This window comes from Vicia villosa, linkage group LG1 (assembly GCF_029867415.1).
Source record: "Vicia villosa cultivar HV-30 ecotype Madison, WI linkage group LG1, Vvil1.0, whole genome shotgun sequence".
Lineage (NCBI taxonomy): Eukaryota > Viridiplantae > Streptophyta > Magnoliopsida > Fabales > Fabaceae > Vicia > Vicia villosa.
The window spans coordinates 109,406,220-109,424,194 of record NC_081180.1 but is presented as its reverse complement, the minus strand read 5'-3'; the positions used below and the strand labels follow the sequence as shown (position 1 = coordinate 109,424,194).

Sequence of the window (17,975 nt, the reverse complement as noted above, 5' to 3'; positions counted from 1 at the left end):
AGTGTGCAATGGTCGGTTAAAATAAATTAAATATTGTGTTGATAGTGACCCGTGAGATAAATAAATATTTAGTTTTATTAAAATTAAAAAATAAATTATTAATATTTTTTGTGATAATAAGTAAATGTAGAAAAATTAAAATGAAAGTAAAAAAGTGTGGGAAAATGAAATGTGAAAGAAATTTGAAATTTGAATTAAGAGAGAGAAGATGTGTCTTGGGGAGAAAAAGAATTGAGGTTGCCAAATGTCCAATGATAATTGAAAGCTAAAGTGAATTTGTTAATTACTAAAATATCCAAAGTGTAGTGTAAAAAAAATTTAAGAGAAGGATATTTTTGAAAGTTTGGTCAATTTTTTATTAATGGGTAGATAGTAGATAGATTAGAAATCCAAAAAGACAGTTAGAAATTGGGAGAATTGATAAAAATTATTATCATTAATTAGATAAAAATTCAACAATTATGGATGTAGAATTATAAATAGAGGAATGAATAAGGGGTTAAGAGAAGTAATAAACAATATTGTTATCACATTATTAATATTTATTATTATATACTACGTGTTATTGTTAATTTGTTGGTAAAAAAATATATGAATTAGGGATTGAGAGAATTGATAAACATTATTATCATGTTATTAGTATTTCATTGGTAAAGAAGATTAATTAATGAAGAGGCACTTTAACAAACACATTGGTTGATTAACAAATGATTGTAATGGTGCAAATAATATTTAACAATGGCGGTTGATGTTCTACATAAAACGATATTAGCATGCTGCTATCTAGTTGGTTTAAACAAAAATCATTGCCTGTGTCATTAATACGAAGGGTTTTTAATAAGATGTTTGTAGATTAATTTATCTCACATGATAACAAAGCTTTCTTTAAAAATTTGAGATTTATTTTATGCAGTCTATAATGACATTATATAAAATTTACATATACTGTTTACTTAAGTTGAACATAAGCAGGAAGTTAAAATAAATTTGAAAAATAGGTTTGTTCCGTCGAGCATGACTATAATTTTATAATTTTTTATAATTTTGATTTTATAATTTTTATTAACAAATATTATAAAATAAATATATATATATATATATAATATATATGTGTGTGTGTGTGTGTGAGTGTGTGTTATATAGTAATTTAGAAGTCATTAAACATATGATCTCTAATATCTGTTTAATTTAAGTAAATATTTTGTGAGCCCGTTAGAAAAATAGGTTCAGCCTGCCGGGCATGCCTTAAATTCTTCTGTATTGTAAATTTATTAATTCTATTGATGTTATATGATTTTATCATCTAATAGAAAATAAATTTAAACTCACTTACGTTTTTATAAGGAATCTCTGATAAATCTTGGACAAATAACAGTTGTTGAAAAACTTAATAGAAAAAGTTTTTGAAAAATAAAATGTGATAAGTAAAATATTTATAACTTAATCCCGTTTATAAAAATAATTATATGAATAGTTAACTTTTTCTCGTTTATAAAAATATTTGTAACTTATTCCCGTTTTACAAAAATAATTATAATAGCAGTTGAAAATATAATTAGACATTACAAAAATATTTCAAAAATATATGTAACTAATTTGTAAAATCTAATTCATCCCATTTGAATAATCACTTGAAAGAACAAAAAATTGACAAAACATCCAAATATTTCACTTGAAATCTTTAAGAGTTCATAAAAGACCACATAGTGACACATATTATTTCTGAAATAATCTCCTTTTATTTGTGGTAATATTTTTGTTTACACATTAATGGAAAAGAAGAGTAAAAATTTCACAAATTCAAAGAAGAGTAAAAAAAATGCAGATTATTTGTTTAAACTTTAATTTAATACAAATTTGAGAAAGAATAATGAATGTGATATTTTTGAGGTTCCAACACTATAAAAAGAATGATTAAATATTTTTATTTGTAGGCAACTCGAAGGGGCTATGATTTTTATGATGATTTTTTTAATCGAAGGCAACAGGCTAAGGTATCCCCACATTCGAGGGACTTGACTATTTAATCCAAAGGCAGCATAAGAGATATTACCTTAAGGGTGAGTGTGTGAGCAAAAAGTGACTGATTAATTTAATTCTGAAAATTAGTGTTATTCTAGGTTGATTTTAGTCTTGCTATACAGTTCTATTAATTTCTAACAGTTATATCAGCAGAAAATAAAAGCAAAACCTAAATTATGGGTTAAAACCTAATGGGTTAACAAACCTAAAAGGCTAAAAACCTAAGGGTTAGTAAGCCAAATGATAAAACCTAGACGGGAGTTAATGGACAACACCTACCTAACATGTGCCTTAGGGTTTCTATGGTTTTTGAAGTTAAGGCTAAACCTAATTGTAAACCTAAAATTAATTAATTAACCAATGCAAAAATTAAACCTAGTTATTTTAATTATTTACAAACCTAAGGTTAAAAAACTATTAAAACCTAATCCTGATTTCAATTAAAATTAAACCTAATCACTTAACCTAATTTAGGTTAATTAATCAATTAATCCTAAATTAAATCGAATTTAAACTAATATTCAATAAAAATATATGGGGAACAAGGGATCGAACCCATGCCCTTAGACTCATACGCTTCCCTTGCCAACTCAACCACGCGTTATGTCTGTTAACAAAACGCGTGCCATTCATAATATATGACAATTGGAAAATCAATGGGAAACGCGCGTGTAGATTCAAACCAGCTAATATCATGAGGCCACGTCCTCATCTTCCTCACCCAGCCGTCGGTTTAGACTTGGGTTTTACCTACGGTCCTGGGTTCGTCAATACAAGACCTGCAAGCATCAAAACCTTATACACGCAACAAAAATTAATTCCAATGACATGGATGAATTCGTTTCATCATTCTGAGTTCAATGGTGGTCCTCTTTTAGACCAATTTTCCATGTAAAAGAAAATCCTAATATGGAGCTTAAAACCCTAGCAATGGCAGATCAGTTATATAAGCAAATAAACGCAATTAAATTTCCAGAATCACCCATAACATCATACAAAACATAAATATGAAATCAAAATCTGTTTATGATGCACAAAAAGACGTAATCGAGATTGAAAAAGAATGAGCAAACCGAGAGGTATAGGTGAGTGTGCTTGGTGCTTCAGGGCTCTATAATGATGGGAAAACATTTAGTGATGCTCCAGGAATATGTTTGGATCTTCAAAACACATTGAATCCTCCTCCAACCTTGAATTTGATCTTGGAATTTTTTGGAAATTTCGAGAGCTTCACTAGGATTCTCCAGGCCAGAATTTTCGTGTCCTTGCATCTGAATAGCTTATGCTTATTATGTATAGGAACGAATTAGGTCATCAAAATTGAATCAAATCTTGGTCATTTGTGAGATAGATGTTTGATTGAATCTTGAATTAAAACTTTCTAAAATTTGCTCCAATTTTGCTCATCTTAATCAAATCATGGGGAGCACGAATTTCAATCATATATTTGCTCATTTTGTGATTGAATTTGATTAGAAGCTTTAACCCAATCAAATCTTTCAATATTTTCTTAATTACTTGATTAAATCCCTTTTTTAATGAATAAAAATTCAAATAAAATCAAATAATTGTCAAAAATTTATGGATTTAAATTTGGAACTCGTTGATTACTTGAGAAACAAGTTTGGACCATAAAAGATTGGGCTCATTTGCAAGAAAATCTATTTTGGTCCTTATTTGTATCATGTATTTTACCAAAAATTGACCAACTTTGACAAAACATATCTCCCTCAATTTTTAATGTATCGAAGTGTTCTAGGAATTTTTGGAAACCCCAAAATGTCCTTTACAAGCCAATTTGGAAACATTTTTGCATTTGGAGATTTTATCTTGATGATATTGGCTTTGACATAAAACAATTTTTTGTTGACTTTCAAAAGGACCTGTAATGTTTGAGCTCATATCTTCCAAATGAAGCATTTTTTGCCTTGGCTTTAGAGAGACAAAGTTGTAGAGAATCAAATTTCCTTCGTACTGATCTTTAGTTGGAAAGTTTCTGATGAACCATGTGAAAGTTATGAGTGGTCAAAGTTTAGTTGACTATTAGTCAAAAAACCCTAATTTAGAAACTTTGAGTTTTGTTGATTTTTGAACTTTTCTTGATGAATCATGATAAACCCTTGATAAATTATTGAATGTAACTTCAAAACATTAATGTTGACCAAAAATCAGGAGTTTTGAATGTATGTTGACCGCAGTTGACTTTTAGGTCAAACTAGTCGACTGTTGACCTTTTAAGCACTTGACTGAGCAAACTTGTGAACAAAGACTTGAAATTTTTCATGGAGGTAGTTTGAATCATAAGAAGCCATATGAAGTTGATTTGAGACCTTGGAACCTAATTTTACCTTGAGAGAAGCAAAACCCTAATTGTGGGTTGATTGCTTAGGAGGGGTAAGTGTGTCTAATTCTTGCATAGTCTTTAGCAGTTGAAAGTCATGTGAGTCAAGATATCTTGAAATATGATGGGAAAATTTTGGGGTATGTCAGAAGCAAAAATAGCCAGAGGAGATTATGATGATGAACATGTGCTACTAATGGCTTATGAATATGATGAGGAACCTGTGAGTTTGTCGTTTTCTGATTCTGAAGGGGAAGAAGATAGCTTTGAATATTATGAAGGAGTGTTTTTATATGAGTCAGAATCAGAAGATGCTTTTAAGATTCTGAAGATGAGTCAGAATCTGAGGTTTTTGAAAATGAGTCAGAGTTAGAATATAACTCTGAAGCTGAAGACAAATCAGAATCCGAAGAAGATTATGAGTCTGGGGATACTTCAGAAGGTTCTGAAGATGAATTAGAACCTGAAAGTTCTGAAGACAAGTCAGAGTCTAAAGGTGACTCTGAAGAAGAACAAGAAGACCATGAAGGCGAGTCTGATTCTAATGGTGAATTTGATTCTGATCCAGATTTTGAATCTGGTGATGATCATGCTTCTGGAAGGGAAAACTCTAAAGACGTAAGTTTTGGAGGACAAGCTTCTGAAGATGATCAGGTTTCTGGTGGTAATCATGACTCTGAAGGTGGAATCTCTAAAGGAGGAGCTTCTGAAGGTAGTCCAAGATCTGATCCTGAACTTGTCCAAGGGGCAAGATGAACTGAAAGCACTCCTGACTAAGAAAGAGAAAAGGCCTAGAAGATATGTGGATGTCCTTAACATGGGAAGAAGATTCCGAGGTCCACTCAAGAGGGCTGAAGAAGTCAAGGTTTCTAAAGAGGGGGACAATGAACAAGACAGGGATGGTAGTGTCAAATCTGATGCAAAAAGCAATCATGATTCTGCTAACCCCTCTAAGGAAGAGGGAGACTATTACTATGAGGACGAACATCCTGATGACAAATACAAGTTGCTGGAAGAACATATGAAAGCCATGGAAATTTAGAAGGTACATGGGTTAGATTTTGAGGAACTAGGACTCATCTCTGGAGTTGTTATCCCTCCGGAGTTCAAGACTCCCACCTTTGCTAAATACGATGGGGTCTCCTGTCCTAAACTGCACCTGAAATCCTATGTGTGGAAAATTTAGCCTCATACTGCTGACAAGATGCTATGGATCCATTTTTTCCAATAGAGCTTATCTGGAACCTGTAATGCGGTGAACTGACTTTAATTTGAAATGTGCGGATAGCATGAGTCACCACCGACTTTTATTTTATCCAATTTTAGGAAAGGCTAAAAGAACAGGAAAAGACCTTTTGAAAAGATTTTGAGTTCGGCGGGTAAGTTATACAAAGGGAAGGTGTAAGGCACCCTTTGTATCCATGGTTATCCATGGGCTCTTAATTACTTAGCTCACTTTGAAAAATGTTTGAATTGTTTGGAAAGTAGTGTATGAATAGAAATTCGGAAAAGAACTTTAGCTTGTAAATAAGCGTAGTCTTTTTGAAAAGTATTTGAAATTTAATGGAAAGAGAGTTGAATTTGAATTGGAAAATAGAGCAAGCAATTAATAGCAACTACCCTAAGTTTAGAAATTTGTTCTTTTAGCTTTTCGAGGCGAAAGGGTCTATCCATGCCATAAGAGAGCGGGAAGTCTTTCAATTGGATGTTTGAAGGGTCATCGAGGAATCATTCGCCATAAGACTGTCCCTTGCCATAAAGAGGGAAGGTAGTCCAAGGGAAGGATATAATAGTCATTTAAGGCATCATGCGAGGATACCTTAGCAATTGGGACAATCATCATGTTTTACCGAAGCAACATCGAGGGACAAACTTTATGATGATAATGAACTGAGGGCAACATTTGTTTTGCTTTAGGTATCCTCGGAATCGAGGGACTTGACTATTTAGTACACTTAGAGGCAACAGAATTGTTAAGGCAACATGCAACAAAGGCAACAAGAGGAATTACCCTAGAGGTGTGTGGGTGCAACAATCACGTGATTAATATTCAGATATTGTTATCTTGTAATTAGTGAGCTAATTCAGTTCAAGGCTTGCACTCCCTAAGATTACTAACCACAACAGAAAAGTAAAGGCAGAATTAAAACCCTACGCTATTACAATAAACACCTGCGGAGATGGGGGAAATTAACAGACGGAAAAATAAGAAGGATCAATAGTAAGTTTTAAACATTGAATGCCTTGATCACCTTCGATTGACCCTGAAAATTAAAATGAAATTAATAGGGAGTGAGTGCATTACAAATTCGGTGGTAACTGGAACAAACCTTATGTTCCTTATTTTAATTTATAAGGCAAAAATAAATGAATAAAAAAAATGATATTTAAATCAGTGAGAAAAAGGAATGAGAACTTAGCTTTTTCGATTGGCATGACGCGTAATCGGAGGATCTTGAGATAATCCTGAAAAGTAAGTAGGCATGAAGAAGAGAAGGGTTAGTGCATTAACTAATTCAAACCCCAATTGATAAAAAACCCTAGAAAGTTTATAAACCCTAAAGGGTTATTTAAGAAAACTTATTGTGACCCACAAGGTTTGTAAGGCTTAGAGTCAGGGGGTCAAAGAAATCCTAAGGTTAAAACCTTCAGACTAAGGTTTAAAATTATAACAAAATTAATCAGTAAAAACCTAAATCCTAATTCGAAATAATTGAATAATTTTGATGTTTAAATAACAATTAAAAGTTATTTTGTGACAAAAGTCGAACATTCGATTAAATATCATAATTATATGATTTTTATTTATTTATATGATTTTTAGAAAAAATAAAAAATAATGATTTATAATTATTGAAACAATTGATATAAGAAAAAAAATACAATTAATTATATAGAAAAAAAGTTTAGGAATCTTAGCTCTGATCCAGTGTGGTTGAGTGCTGAGGGTGTATGATAGCCCTTCCAATTCTGGCACGTTGGATTCATCTTCATAATGGCCTGATGGTTGAGATCTGAGGGCACATGGTACGCCAGTATTGATGGAACCCACAAGATTCGTTGGCAACTTGAACCAGATAATGAGTAAAAATAGATTGTCCACAACTGGGTTCGAACCCAGGTGTCATTAGTGAAAACTCCTTCCACTTCCCACTTGGACTGCATTGCTAATTTGTTAGTAACATCAGCTGAACATAATATATTAAAGAAAAAGAAAAAGAGAAAGATCAGAAAGTCAAACGCTGGGCCCCTTGCTTCCATGTTCCACCAATGAGAGCGAGAGAGATAGGCTGTTCCAGTTGACCCGCCAACGCAAGCGTGCCACGCGTGGAGAGATAACGAAGAGAGGATAATGGTTTTGACGAGCCAATGAAATTGCTACGCGTGTGGCTCAAAGGTCTTCATCTTCTTCGTCCAACGCACCTGGGTTTTTGCTACGGTCCTCACGCGTTTTAGCTACGACCTCTGTAACGATAATTCGTAGCTGATTCCCACAATTAGAAAACCTGCGAAATCAAAAGAAAAATAAAACCAATACAACCCAGATCCGCTAATTGACCCTCTGCGAGTTCAATGGTGACGTCAGTTTCCTCTGAAAACGTTCGTACATAGGGATTCGAGGGCATCCGACCTTGATGCCCTAATAATGGTGGAGAGTCATCCCTGCATCAAACTCTCATATCGATGGTTCTAAACCATTCTACTGCATCTCATAAAGCCAATAGCATCATTAATTTGGATTAAAACATGCTATAATATGAAATATAATTGACAGAAAGATATGCAAAGAGAGGTGCTCATGTATGCATGTTTCAACGTGCATTAGGTATTGTTATGGACCCATAGCAAACCTTTGACGCCTCAGGGACAAGAATCAATGTATGAAAAACCTGGAGGTGGACTGCAACTCGAATCTCTATGGTGCAAGTTTGAATGAGTTTTGGAAGTAGCAAACCTATTACTTTGCCTCTTTCTCGTCCCCTGTTTCTTTTGTTCTGAATGAGCTCAAGTATATATAAGGGTTGGGATTAGGTCAAATATTCTTGGACAAATCGTGTGATTGGTGGCTTAAAAAATATGAAAATATTTGATTGAATTTTTGATTGGAAACTTTCTTATTTTGGCTCAAATTTTGATCATCTCTTTCCAATCTCTCTTACCACGATTTTGGAATGATTATGTGGTACTTTTGACATTTAATTAAATCAACTTTAAAGCCGAATCAAATCTTCTATTATTTTTATAATTTTATTTAATTAAATTATGATTTTAATGGATAAAATCTTTAAAATAATAAATAAAAATAATAAAAATGTAAGAGACATATTCCATGGTCGTGGATGGGCTTAAGATGATATTAGGACCAAAAGAAATCAAGCCCATTTAGAAGAACAATCATTTTGGACCATATTCCTCTTTGTACACCTCTTAAGAATAGATGAACTTGTGCACCTTGCCATTTCCTCAATTTTCAACATTTTTTCAATTTCTTGGACTTTTTAGAAACCTTGAAGAGTCCTCTAACCAATGTTTTTGGTCTCATACCAAAATATTTTTTCATGCTCCTTGTATGTTCTTTTGAAAAAAATGACTTTTGGTTGATTTTCAAAAGGACCTATAATGTTTTGAGTCATATCTCTCAAATGAAGCATTTTTAGACTTGGCATGTGAGAGACAAAGTTGTAGAAAATTCAATTTCCTTCAAGATGAGCTTTGAATGAGAAATTTCTGATGTTCCATGTAGGAGTTATGGCTGGTCAAAATTCAGTTGACTTTTCTTGTGAAACCCTAATTTAGAAACTCTTGAATTTGTTGATTTCTGATCTTTTCTTGATGAATCATGATCAACCCTTGATCAAATGATGAATCTAACATTAAAATGTTAATGTTGACCAAAAATCGGAAGTTTTGACTGTGATTTGTCCATAGCTTGACTTTTAGGTCAACCAATCGATTATTGATCGTTTGAGTAGTTGACTGAGTAATCTTTTGATTTAGGGCTTGAAACTTGTCCTGAGGATACTTTGAGTCATATGAGAGACCATGGAATCCACTTGAGATATTAGAAGTTCAAATTTCTTGATTAAACCATAAACCCTAATTTAGAGGTTGTTGTTTAGGAGAGAGACTGCATGCTTCCTTCTTGTGTGTCTTTAAGCATTTGAAAGTCAGATGGATTGAAATATGAATAAATATGTTGGGCAAATTTTGGGGTATGACAGAACCCAACTCGAATGGTACTGTTGTAGCAACCTGCCCTAAAAATTAGTTTTTAGAGTCGCCACCTATTCTACCAGGGCGAATAGGAAACCCTACGCAGTTAAGAGATTCGAGTAAGATTATTATAATCAGGTCAAGGGAAGGTGTTAGGCACCCTTAACCCTTTCCTAAGGTCTTGTGTTTAAAGTAAAGGTTTATGGCTAAAATAATTAGGTTAATAGCTAAAGAAGTGAAAAGGGTGAATGGCAAGATTCAAACCTGATGAGAATTTTGGGGAAGGGGACTCGCCTTGTTGCCAAGTGCCTACGTATCTCCTTAGGGAGAATCAGAGTTAACGTAGTTCGGGCACAGGGTTGTACGCCTTAGAATTGATTATGAAATTGTTTTGAAGGCTTTTTGAATGGCCTATCGTAGTTTTGAATTTGTGATTTGCAAGGCATTTTGAATTGCCTTATTCGCAGTATTGAAGAGATGAAAGAGTGTTTTAAGATTGACGTACAACCCCGATTTTAATATGTTACCGTTAGTTGCGATGATCAATAGGTTTTATCACCATAGTTAACGGATTGGGTAAAGTATTGCTAACCATTCTGACCGATAGATTCGATCGTCACGAATAGCAAATAAAGTGTATTTTAATTTTGGGTTTAAATTTCATGTTTTATCATCACCTCTCATAACCAATAGATTTGGTTATTACATGATTATGAATTTCGTTATTTGTGTTTTATTATTTTATCTCTCGCCAATGTGACCAATAAGTTTAGTCGGATCGAGGAGAGAATTAATCAATAACCAGTTAAATTAGAATTAACATTAATAAATTAATTAGATTAAATTTATTTCTCGCCAATGCGACCAATAGATATAGTCGGATCGGGGAGAAAATTAATTAAGGGTTAATGTCTTGCCAAATGGGCAGTGGGACTGGGCAAACCCTAATGCATTGATCGACTTTTAGGGTTTTTGTGATGTTTTAACAATTAAAAAATAATTAAATAACTTAAATCGACATAATCGAAATAATCGGGAGATAACCCTAAATCTAATCCTAATGTAATATTCTAATTTTAAGTAAATTAACTAAACCTAAATATAATTAATTTAATAATTAATTTAACATTTAATCTAAATATTAAAACAATAAATAACAAAATGCATAGAAACCTGAGCAGGATCATGTGTTGCTGCGTTCCTGGATGTCCATGGTGGACATGCATGCTGATGTGCGTTAGATCAGGGTTATGGGAGATCCTGTGGCTGAGCATTGAGGTCCTATTGTGGTCTTTCTTGGGTTGTGCGTGCTGGAATGTGTTCATGTATTTTGAAAAAATAAAATAGCAAACCTGGGGATCGAACCCAGGTAGTCTCACTCCACAACAATAACCCTTTGCCAACTGCACTGCTTTTATACGCTGTTAGTAGATTGGGACACAAAAAATAAATATAGAAGCGAATATAATTGAAGGAGAGTCAAACAAGCCTGCACGTGGGACCTAGCCGGTGGAGGTAGCCAATGAGGAAGAGAGAAGAATCCTTAGAATTTCTGACCCACCAATAATAATGATACACGCGTGGGTGGGAATTCAAGGCTGCTGACCCACCAATGTTTGCCGCCCACGCGTACGAACACATTGTCTCCCCACTATTCATCTTCTTCTTTATGTTTTCCTGCGGATTTTCTTGTGCTTGTACCTGCGATTTTACCTGCGGAAAAACCTTTGATTTTCTGCAAACAATGAAACTCAAACGTAACACGTTAACTATGCAAAGATAATGGCCAGATCCACTAATTGAAACCTCCTGAACACGATGGTGGTGTTTGTTCTTCCTAAAAGCACCTGTAACTATGAACACGAAAATGTTATGTTCTCATGCCCTAACAATAGTGGGTCGAGAACCATGCGTTAGAGCTTCGAACTAATGGCCCAGGTATCCTCTAAATCATTCCATAAATTCATTAGTATCATCAAACCATATTAAAACTCAAAGATATACAGAAAACGAGATTTGAAAGTATGAATAAAATATGGTGTTTATGATGTACGATTTCTGGGCCTTCTCACATGTTATGAACCACATACACTTACTGTATAGTACTCCAGGAGTGTATAGAGATGATTGCTTGGACTCGAATCTTGCTGGAAGAGCTCTTTGCGTTATGCCCTAGTTTAGAGAGAAACTTGAATTTGGAAACCCTAACCTCTTACCACCAATTTTTCGCCCCCCCCCCCCTCTCCTTGCTAAATGTTTAGAATATATATGGAGTCTCTTTTAGGGTTTCTTTGGGCTTGGATATGAAGTATCAAGAAAGAAAGAATTTTTCTTTTGAAAATATCATGAAACTTTCTATTTTGAGACCCTCCTTTTTCCAACCAAGTACCAACGAATTTGGACCCTTTTTCAATGTTATTTGGGCCCTTATTTGATCAAAAACCAAAGTCATATGGATTGATTCAAATATTTTGTAGTTTTAACTAATTTATATAGCTTTTATTTGCATAAAATCCAAACAAATATGAATAAAGGTCACCAAAATAAATGAATGGATACATAGGTCCTCATTTAGGTCATGAGTGTGTTTGGAACCAAAACTCTAGGCCCATTAACCAAAAAAACCAAGTTTGGTCAATTAGGGTTTCATGTATCCCTTGGAAATTACTCAACTTCAACCATGCGTATCTCTCTTAATTTTAATCATATGAATGCATTCTAGGACTTTTTAGAAAGCTTAAAGAGTCCTTTAAAACCTATTTTTGGTTTCATCTCATTTGGAGCTTCCATGCTCAAGTTATGAGCTTTGACCCAAAAGGTGTTTTTGTTGACTTTTTGGAGGGCCTGTAATGTATTGCACCATATCTCCCAAATGAAGCATTTATGGCCTTAGCATTTGAGAGGCAAAGTTGTAGAGAATCCAATTTCCTTAAAAATAGGCTTTGGTTGGTAAATTTTTGATGCTCCATGTGAAAGTTATGACCAGTCAAAGTTGAGTTGACTTTCTCCTATAAAAAACCTAATTTGAACCTTTTGAATTTGTTCATTTCTAGGTTTTTATTAATGGATCATGATCAACCTTTTATCAAATGATGGATATAGACTCAAATACTTGATGTTGACCATAAGTCTTGAGGTTTGCATGTACTTTGACTATAGTTGACTTTTAGGACAAACTAGTCGACCATGGATCATCTGAGCATTCGAATGAGAAATCCTTGGGATTGAAGCTTGATAATTGCCATAGAGATACCTTGAGACATATGAGACACCTTGAGATCCCTTTGAGGCCTTAAAGATGTGAACTCCTTTGATGAAATGCAAACCCTAATTTAGGAGACTCTCGATTAGGAGAATGTTGCCTGAATAAAACCCTTGAACCTTGAGTCATTGAAGATGAAAAGAGGAGGGCAAATTTTGGGGTATGACAACTGTCAACTGGATGGTGCCAACATTCATACATGGGAAGATTTGGCTATTGCTTTCTATAAGCAATACCAATACAATGCTGATCTCGCGCCAACCCGCTTGCAACTACAAAGCATGTCTATAGGTTCTAACAAAGCTTCAAGGAGTACGCTCAGAAATGGAGAGATCTGGCAGGCAGAGTTCAACGTTGCCTGACAGAGAGTTGGTTGACATGTTTATGAGTACATTGACTGGTCCTTTCTACAGCCATCTACTTGGCAGCTCTTCATCTGGTTTCACCGACCTCATACTGACTGGAGAACATGTTGAAAGTGGTATCTGAAGCGGAAAAATCCAGGTGGCTACTTCTTCTGGTACTGTAAAAAAGTCATACAATGGGAAGAATGAATCCAACACTGTTGGGGCAGTCTTGGTCTCTAGTCAGGCTCCAATGCAACACCAACATAAAGATCAGCGTAAGCAACAAGGTGGCCGACATACTTGGAAATCCAAACCCAAAAGGTCATTTACCCCACTGCACATGCCATTGGCTCAAGCTTTGTAAAACTTGCTCGATCGGAGTCTGATAACTCTACTGCCTCCATACTCAGCTCTTGCTAATCCTACCCCAGGGTACAAGCATCGTGCAAGATGTGCTTACCATTCAAATAGTCCTGGTCATGATACAGAAGATTGTGGGCCGTTGAAGCATAAAATTCAAGACTTGATTGATGAAGGAGTTAGTGAATTCGGCCAGCCAGAAGAGCCTCATAAAGTCTAATGCATTGATACCTAGACAGATAGCTTTCTAGATCATTAGTTTATTTGCATTCTTAATTTCTTTCCCGTTTGTTTAAACATTCGTCTTATGTCAGACTCTATTTATTTTATAATAGTCATTAATGCATTGCATATGTTTGTCGTGACTTATTTCGTACCATTATTTTAAAACTTTGTTTTTACTGGGTCTTCTTTATGATATTCAACTCTCTCTAAAGTTGTGAACCTTTTGAGGGAGGATGACGAAAGTGATACCGCAACCTCATATAATAAGCTTTTGAACAGATTGTGCTGACGATGTACAGGCATTGTTTCAATTCCTAAAGATTGGAGATATAAGGAAGTTAATCCTTTGTCAACCCCTTTGAGCCTAAGGCGTAGTAGTTTTCTTTCTTGTACAGTAAAAACCCTTAATCATAACCTGGGGTGGGGTAGTTACTCAGTTGACTCGATTACGCCAGTTGTTGTTTAACATAATCAGTGATGGTTCCCCGTAATCATTAACACATGCAGTCAAGATCTATCAAAAGCTAATCCCGCTAAGTCAAAACCTGTGAAGGAAACTTAGACAAAATTAAAACATCCCGCTGACTGTAATCTCAAAATAAACAGTTCAGGAAAAAGCTAGGGATAATAAAGTCAATTAAAATGGGAAAAAGAGGTCACTACAAATTCTCGACAAAAGAAAAATAATTACAAAAAAGGATGATTTCCGTTTCAAATAAATTTTTGGTGCTTCAACCATCATCAAATGTCAATGTTACAACTTCAAGACCTGCTAGAACTTAAATGAAAGTTAACTGAGCATAAGCTCGAAGAACATCACGAAGAGTGGGATGGGTACAAATAAACTTTGAGCCATTATCCTTTGTTTCTTAGACCGTGAACCAAGCCACGTTACAACCCTTGAAAGTCCTAACTGAAGCATGGTTAGTTCGAAAGCGTACTGTTACCAAAGGTATCCTGACTCCTTAAGGTTTACCATAAATATTGAGCTGATATCATGTTTTTACAAATATTGCTTTCTTACATCTTTTGTTTTACTAAAAAATGTTTTTAAAACTTCAAGACAGATGTATACATTACATTTTTATAAGTGTCATTATAAAATATTTCCGTCTACACAAGTTCAAATGTTTGGCATCAGGAAGAATCTGCATGGGGCATAACTAATGACTAAAAGTCCTCCCGACAAATAAATTTGCAAAGACGTCTCGTATGCATGACTCGATCAGCTAAAAGCTTGTTTATACAAAGGGCGTGACATATTATTATCCCATCTACTGGGGGAAAGCTGGTCATGATTCATAGAATGTATCAAAGGCGTCGAACAATCAAAAAGGCTAGTCCATCACTAGGGGCGTGTTGCATCAGTCACAAATCTCAGCCAAAGTTGCTTAGCTACGAGTATCAGATGGTGTCAATATCTGTCTTTCCTTTGAAGCTCCAATTCCAATAATCTCAAGCATCAAGCATACCAGGTTGATGAATCCAGGGGCAGCTATAGTCCCACAAGCGAAAGACCATATATGGTTAAAAGTGTTTTCTAACAGCAAGTACTCAAAGACATGGGCAATGAAAAGTTGAAATCTCTGGGAATCTTCCCCATAGAGCAGTGTTCACAATATGTCCCCACATAGCAATCCTTAAGAAGTTATCTCCAAATAATCTCTTCCTAACAAAGATGTGGTTCCCCAAGGAATTTTATATCTCCGACACTTACAGTTCTCCGACACAATCTTTTCCTCCAACAGGGTTGTTCAAACTCACTCTCCATTAAAAACTGACACTCACAGAGGAGCTCAATTAAATAAGTATATTAGAGGATTATTCTTCTCTCTTGTCCCCAAGGATGCATCAGGATCAGATCACTCGAGTTACTCTCACCCCCAAGCGAAGATCCAAAATCCCCAGTTGGATATCATCGAGCGGAAGACAGGAATTATCAATCCCCTTGTCATCATCTCTAGCAGCATACAAAGATTTATTTTCTCAATTAGCATTTTATATACAAGAGTTATCAATATGCTTCGACTATATAGTCCATCCCTGCATCATTCATGAATACATGCATAACATACAGTACTCTCGTTTATTTCGAGAACCTCATCACACAATACATACATCATGACATTGCATAATACTAATCTTTCCTTTTCAGGTCACTTCATAATCAAAAGAACACTATCATCCAGACACGGTGTAAAGAAGATCATATCAACGAATCTTAACACTTATTCAAGAAAAATACAATTCGGATGCTTCATTCCGGGTCTTTCTTCAAAGATAATTCAGAAACAATCAAAGAATTTCTTATCCTTTCTAGGAGCCTTTCTAAGTAGCCTTTTCTAAGACCTTTCTTATCCTTTCTAGGAGCCTTTCTAGGTAGTCTTTTCTAAGACCTATCACATCCTTTCTAGGAACCTTTCTAGGTAGTCTTCTCCAAGACGTTTCTTATCATGTCTAGGAACCTTTCTAGGTAGTCTTCTCTAAGACGTTTCTTATCCTTTCTAGGAACCTTTCCAGGTAGTCTTCTCTAAGACGTTTATCATTCTTTCTAGGAACCTTTCTAGGTAATATTTTCTAAGATGTTTCACATCCTTTCTAGGAACCTTTCCAGGTAGTCTTCTCTAAGACGTTTATCATCCTTTCTATGAACCTTTCTAGGTAAACTTTTCTAAGACGTTTCATATCCTTTCTAGGTAGCCTTGTTTAAGACGTTTCATATCCTTTCTAGGTGTTATTGTTTAAGAATTTATCTCAGCCTCTTAAGGTAATCTTCTTTAACATATTTATCCAATATTTTCTAAGACATCTCTTGCCCTTTCTAGGTAGCCTTGTTTAAGACGTTTCATATCCTTTCTAGGTGTTCTTGTTTAAGAATATATCTCAGCCTCTTTAGGTAATCTTCTTTAACATATTTAAAGCCTAATATTATTTACGTTAGTCAATGATTTACCCTTTTCAGGAACCTCTCAGGTAGTCTTTGAAGGATAGAAAAACACTTAGAAAGGGGGGGTTTGAATTAGAGCACCACATTATCTCACACAAAATTCATATCCTTGTTATCATCAAAACTAAGAATATTGATCAGAACAAATTTTGTTCTAGCAATCTCCCCCTTTTTGATGATGACAAAAACATATATAAATGATATGAATTTGCGATCAGAAAGATCAGACGGCTAAAGAACATTACACAGCTATAACATAAGCATGTGAATATGTCTCCCCCTGAGATTAACAATCTCCCCCTGAGATAAATAATCTCCCCCTGAAATTAATACTAGAAGAATTTTATAAATAAAAGACTTCCCTGAGTATTTCAGTAGAGACATTCACATATGCTTGATCTTCAGAACATTCATGACTTCTGATTTCTGCTTCCATAGGACAGCTTCAGAACTTGAATTTCTTTAGATCCTCAGAACATCCATAGCTTCTGATTCCTGCTTCCATCGGACAGCTTCAGAACTTGAATTTCTTTAATCTTCAGAACATTCACAGCTTCTGATTCCTGCTTCCATCGGACAGCTTCAGAACTTGAATTTCTTTGATCTTCAGAACATTCACAGCTTCTAATTCCTGCTTCCATCGGACACCTTCAGAACTTGAATTTCTTTTATCTTCAGAACATTCACAGCTTCTGACTCTTGCTTCCATTAGGACAGCTTCAGAGCTTGAATTTCTTCTTACATCACTTCATGCTAGATTGTATCAGAACATTGTTGAATGTACCAGAGCATCATCAGAGCATGTCTACATCCTGAAATGTTACAGAACAAAGCTAAACGACAAAAGTCAGCATGAATGAGTTAGAACATGGAATATGTTTCAAAACACATAATATGTATCAGAGCCACATAGTATGTATCAGAACACATAGGCATAATGTTTCAAAGCATATTCTATCATCAAAATATCTGAACATTCTTCCTTCTTGCTTCTGATTCTGAAGCTTCATAGCACTCAGCTTGCTTCAAGAATCCAAGAGCTTGATTCTTTAGAATTGCTTTTCCTCATCTTGTTGCTTCTTATGTTGAGCTTTTAAAGATTTTCTTCAATTCCTGCAACAACAAAACTTAAAGCATAGAACTTTGCAAGTTCTGTTAGTAAAGCAACCGATTAAATCAAATCATTTATCACATATTTCTCCCCCTTTTTGTCATAACATCAAAAACATAAAAGATTCAGATGAAAAACAAAAGGAA

The 17,975-nt window shown here is 34.7% G+C and overlaps 1 protein-coding gene across 1 annotated transcript in view; it reads left to right on the top strand.

The window, feature by feature from the left end:
* Positions 1-4,487: 4,487 nt before the first annotated feature.
* LOC131651243 (uncharacterized) overlaps positions 4,488-17,975 on the top strand; it is a 32,883-nt gene continuing 19,395 nt past the window's right edge. Inside the window, exons 1-2 of the mRNA XM_058920916.1 lie at positions 4,488-4,590; positions 4,686-5,075. Coding sequence (XP_058776899.1) covers positions 4,488-4,590; positions 4,686-5,075 — 493 coding nt within the window. The remainder of the gene's footprint in view (positions 4,591-4,685; positions 5,076-17,975) is intronic.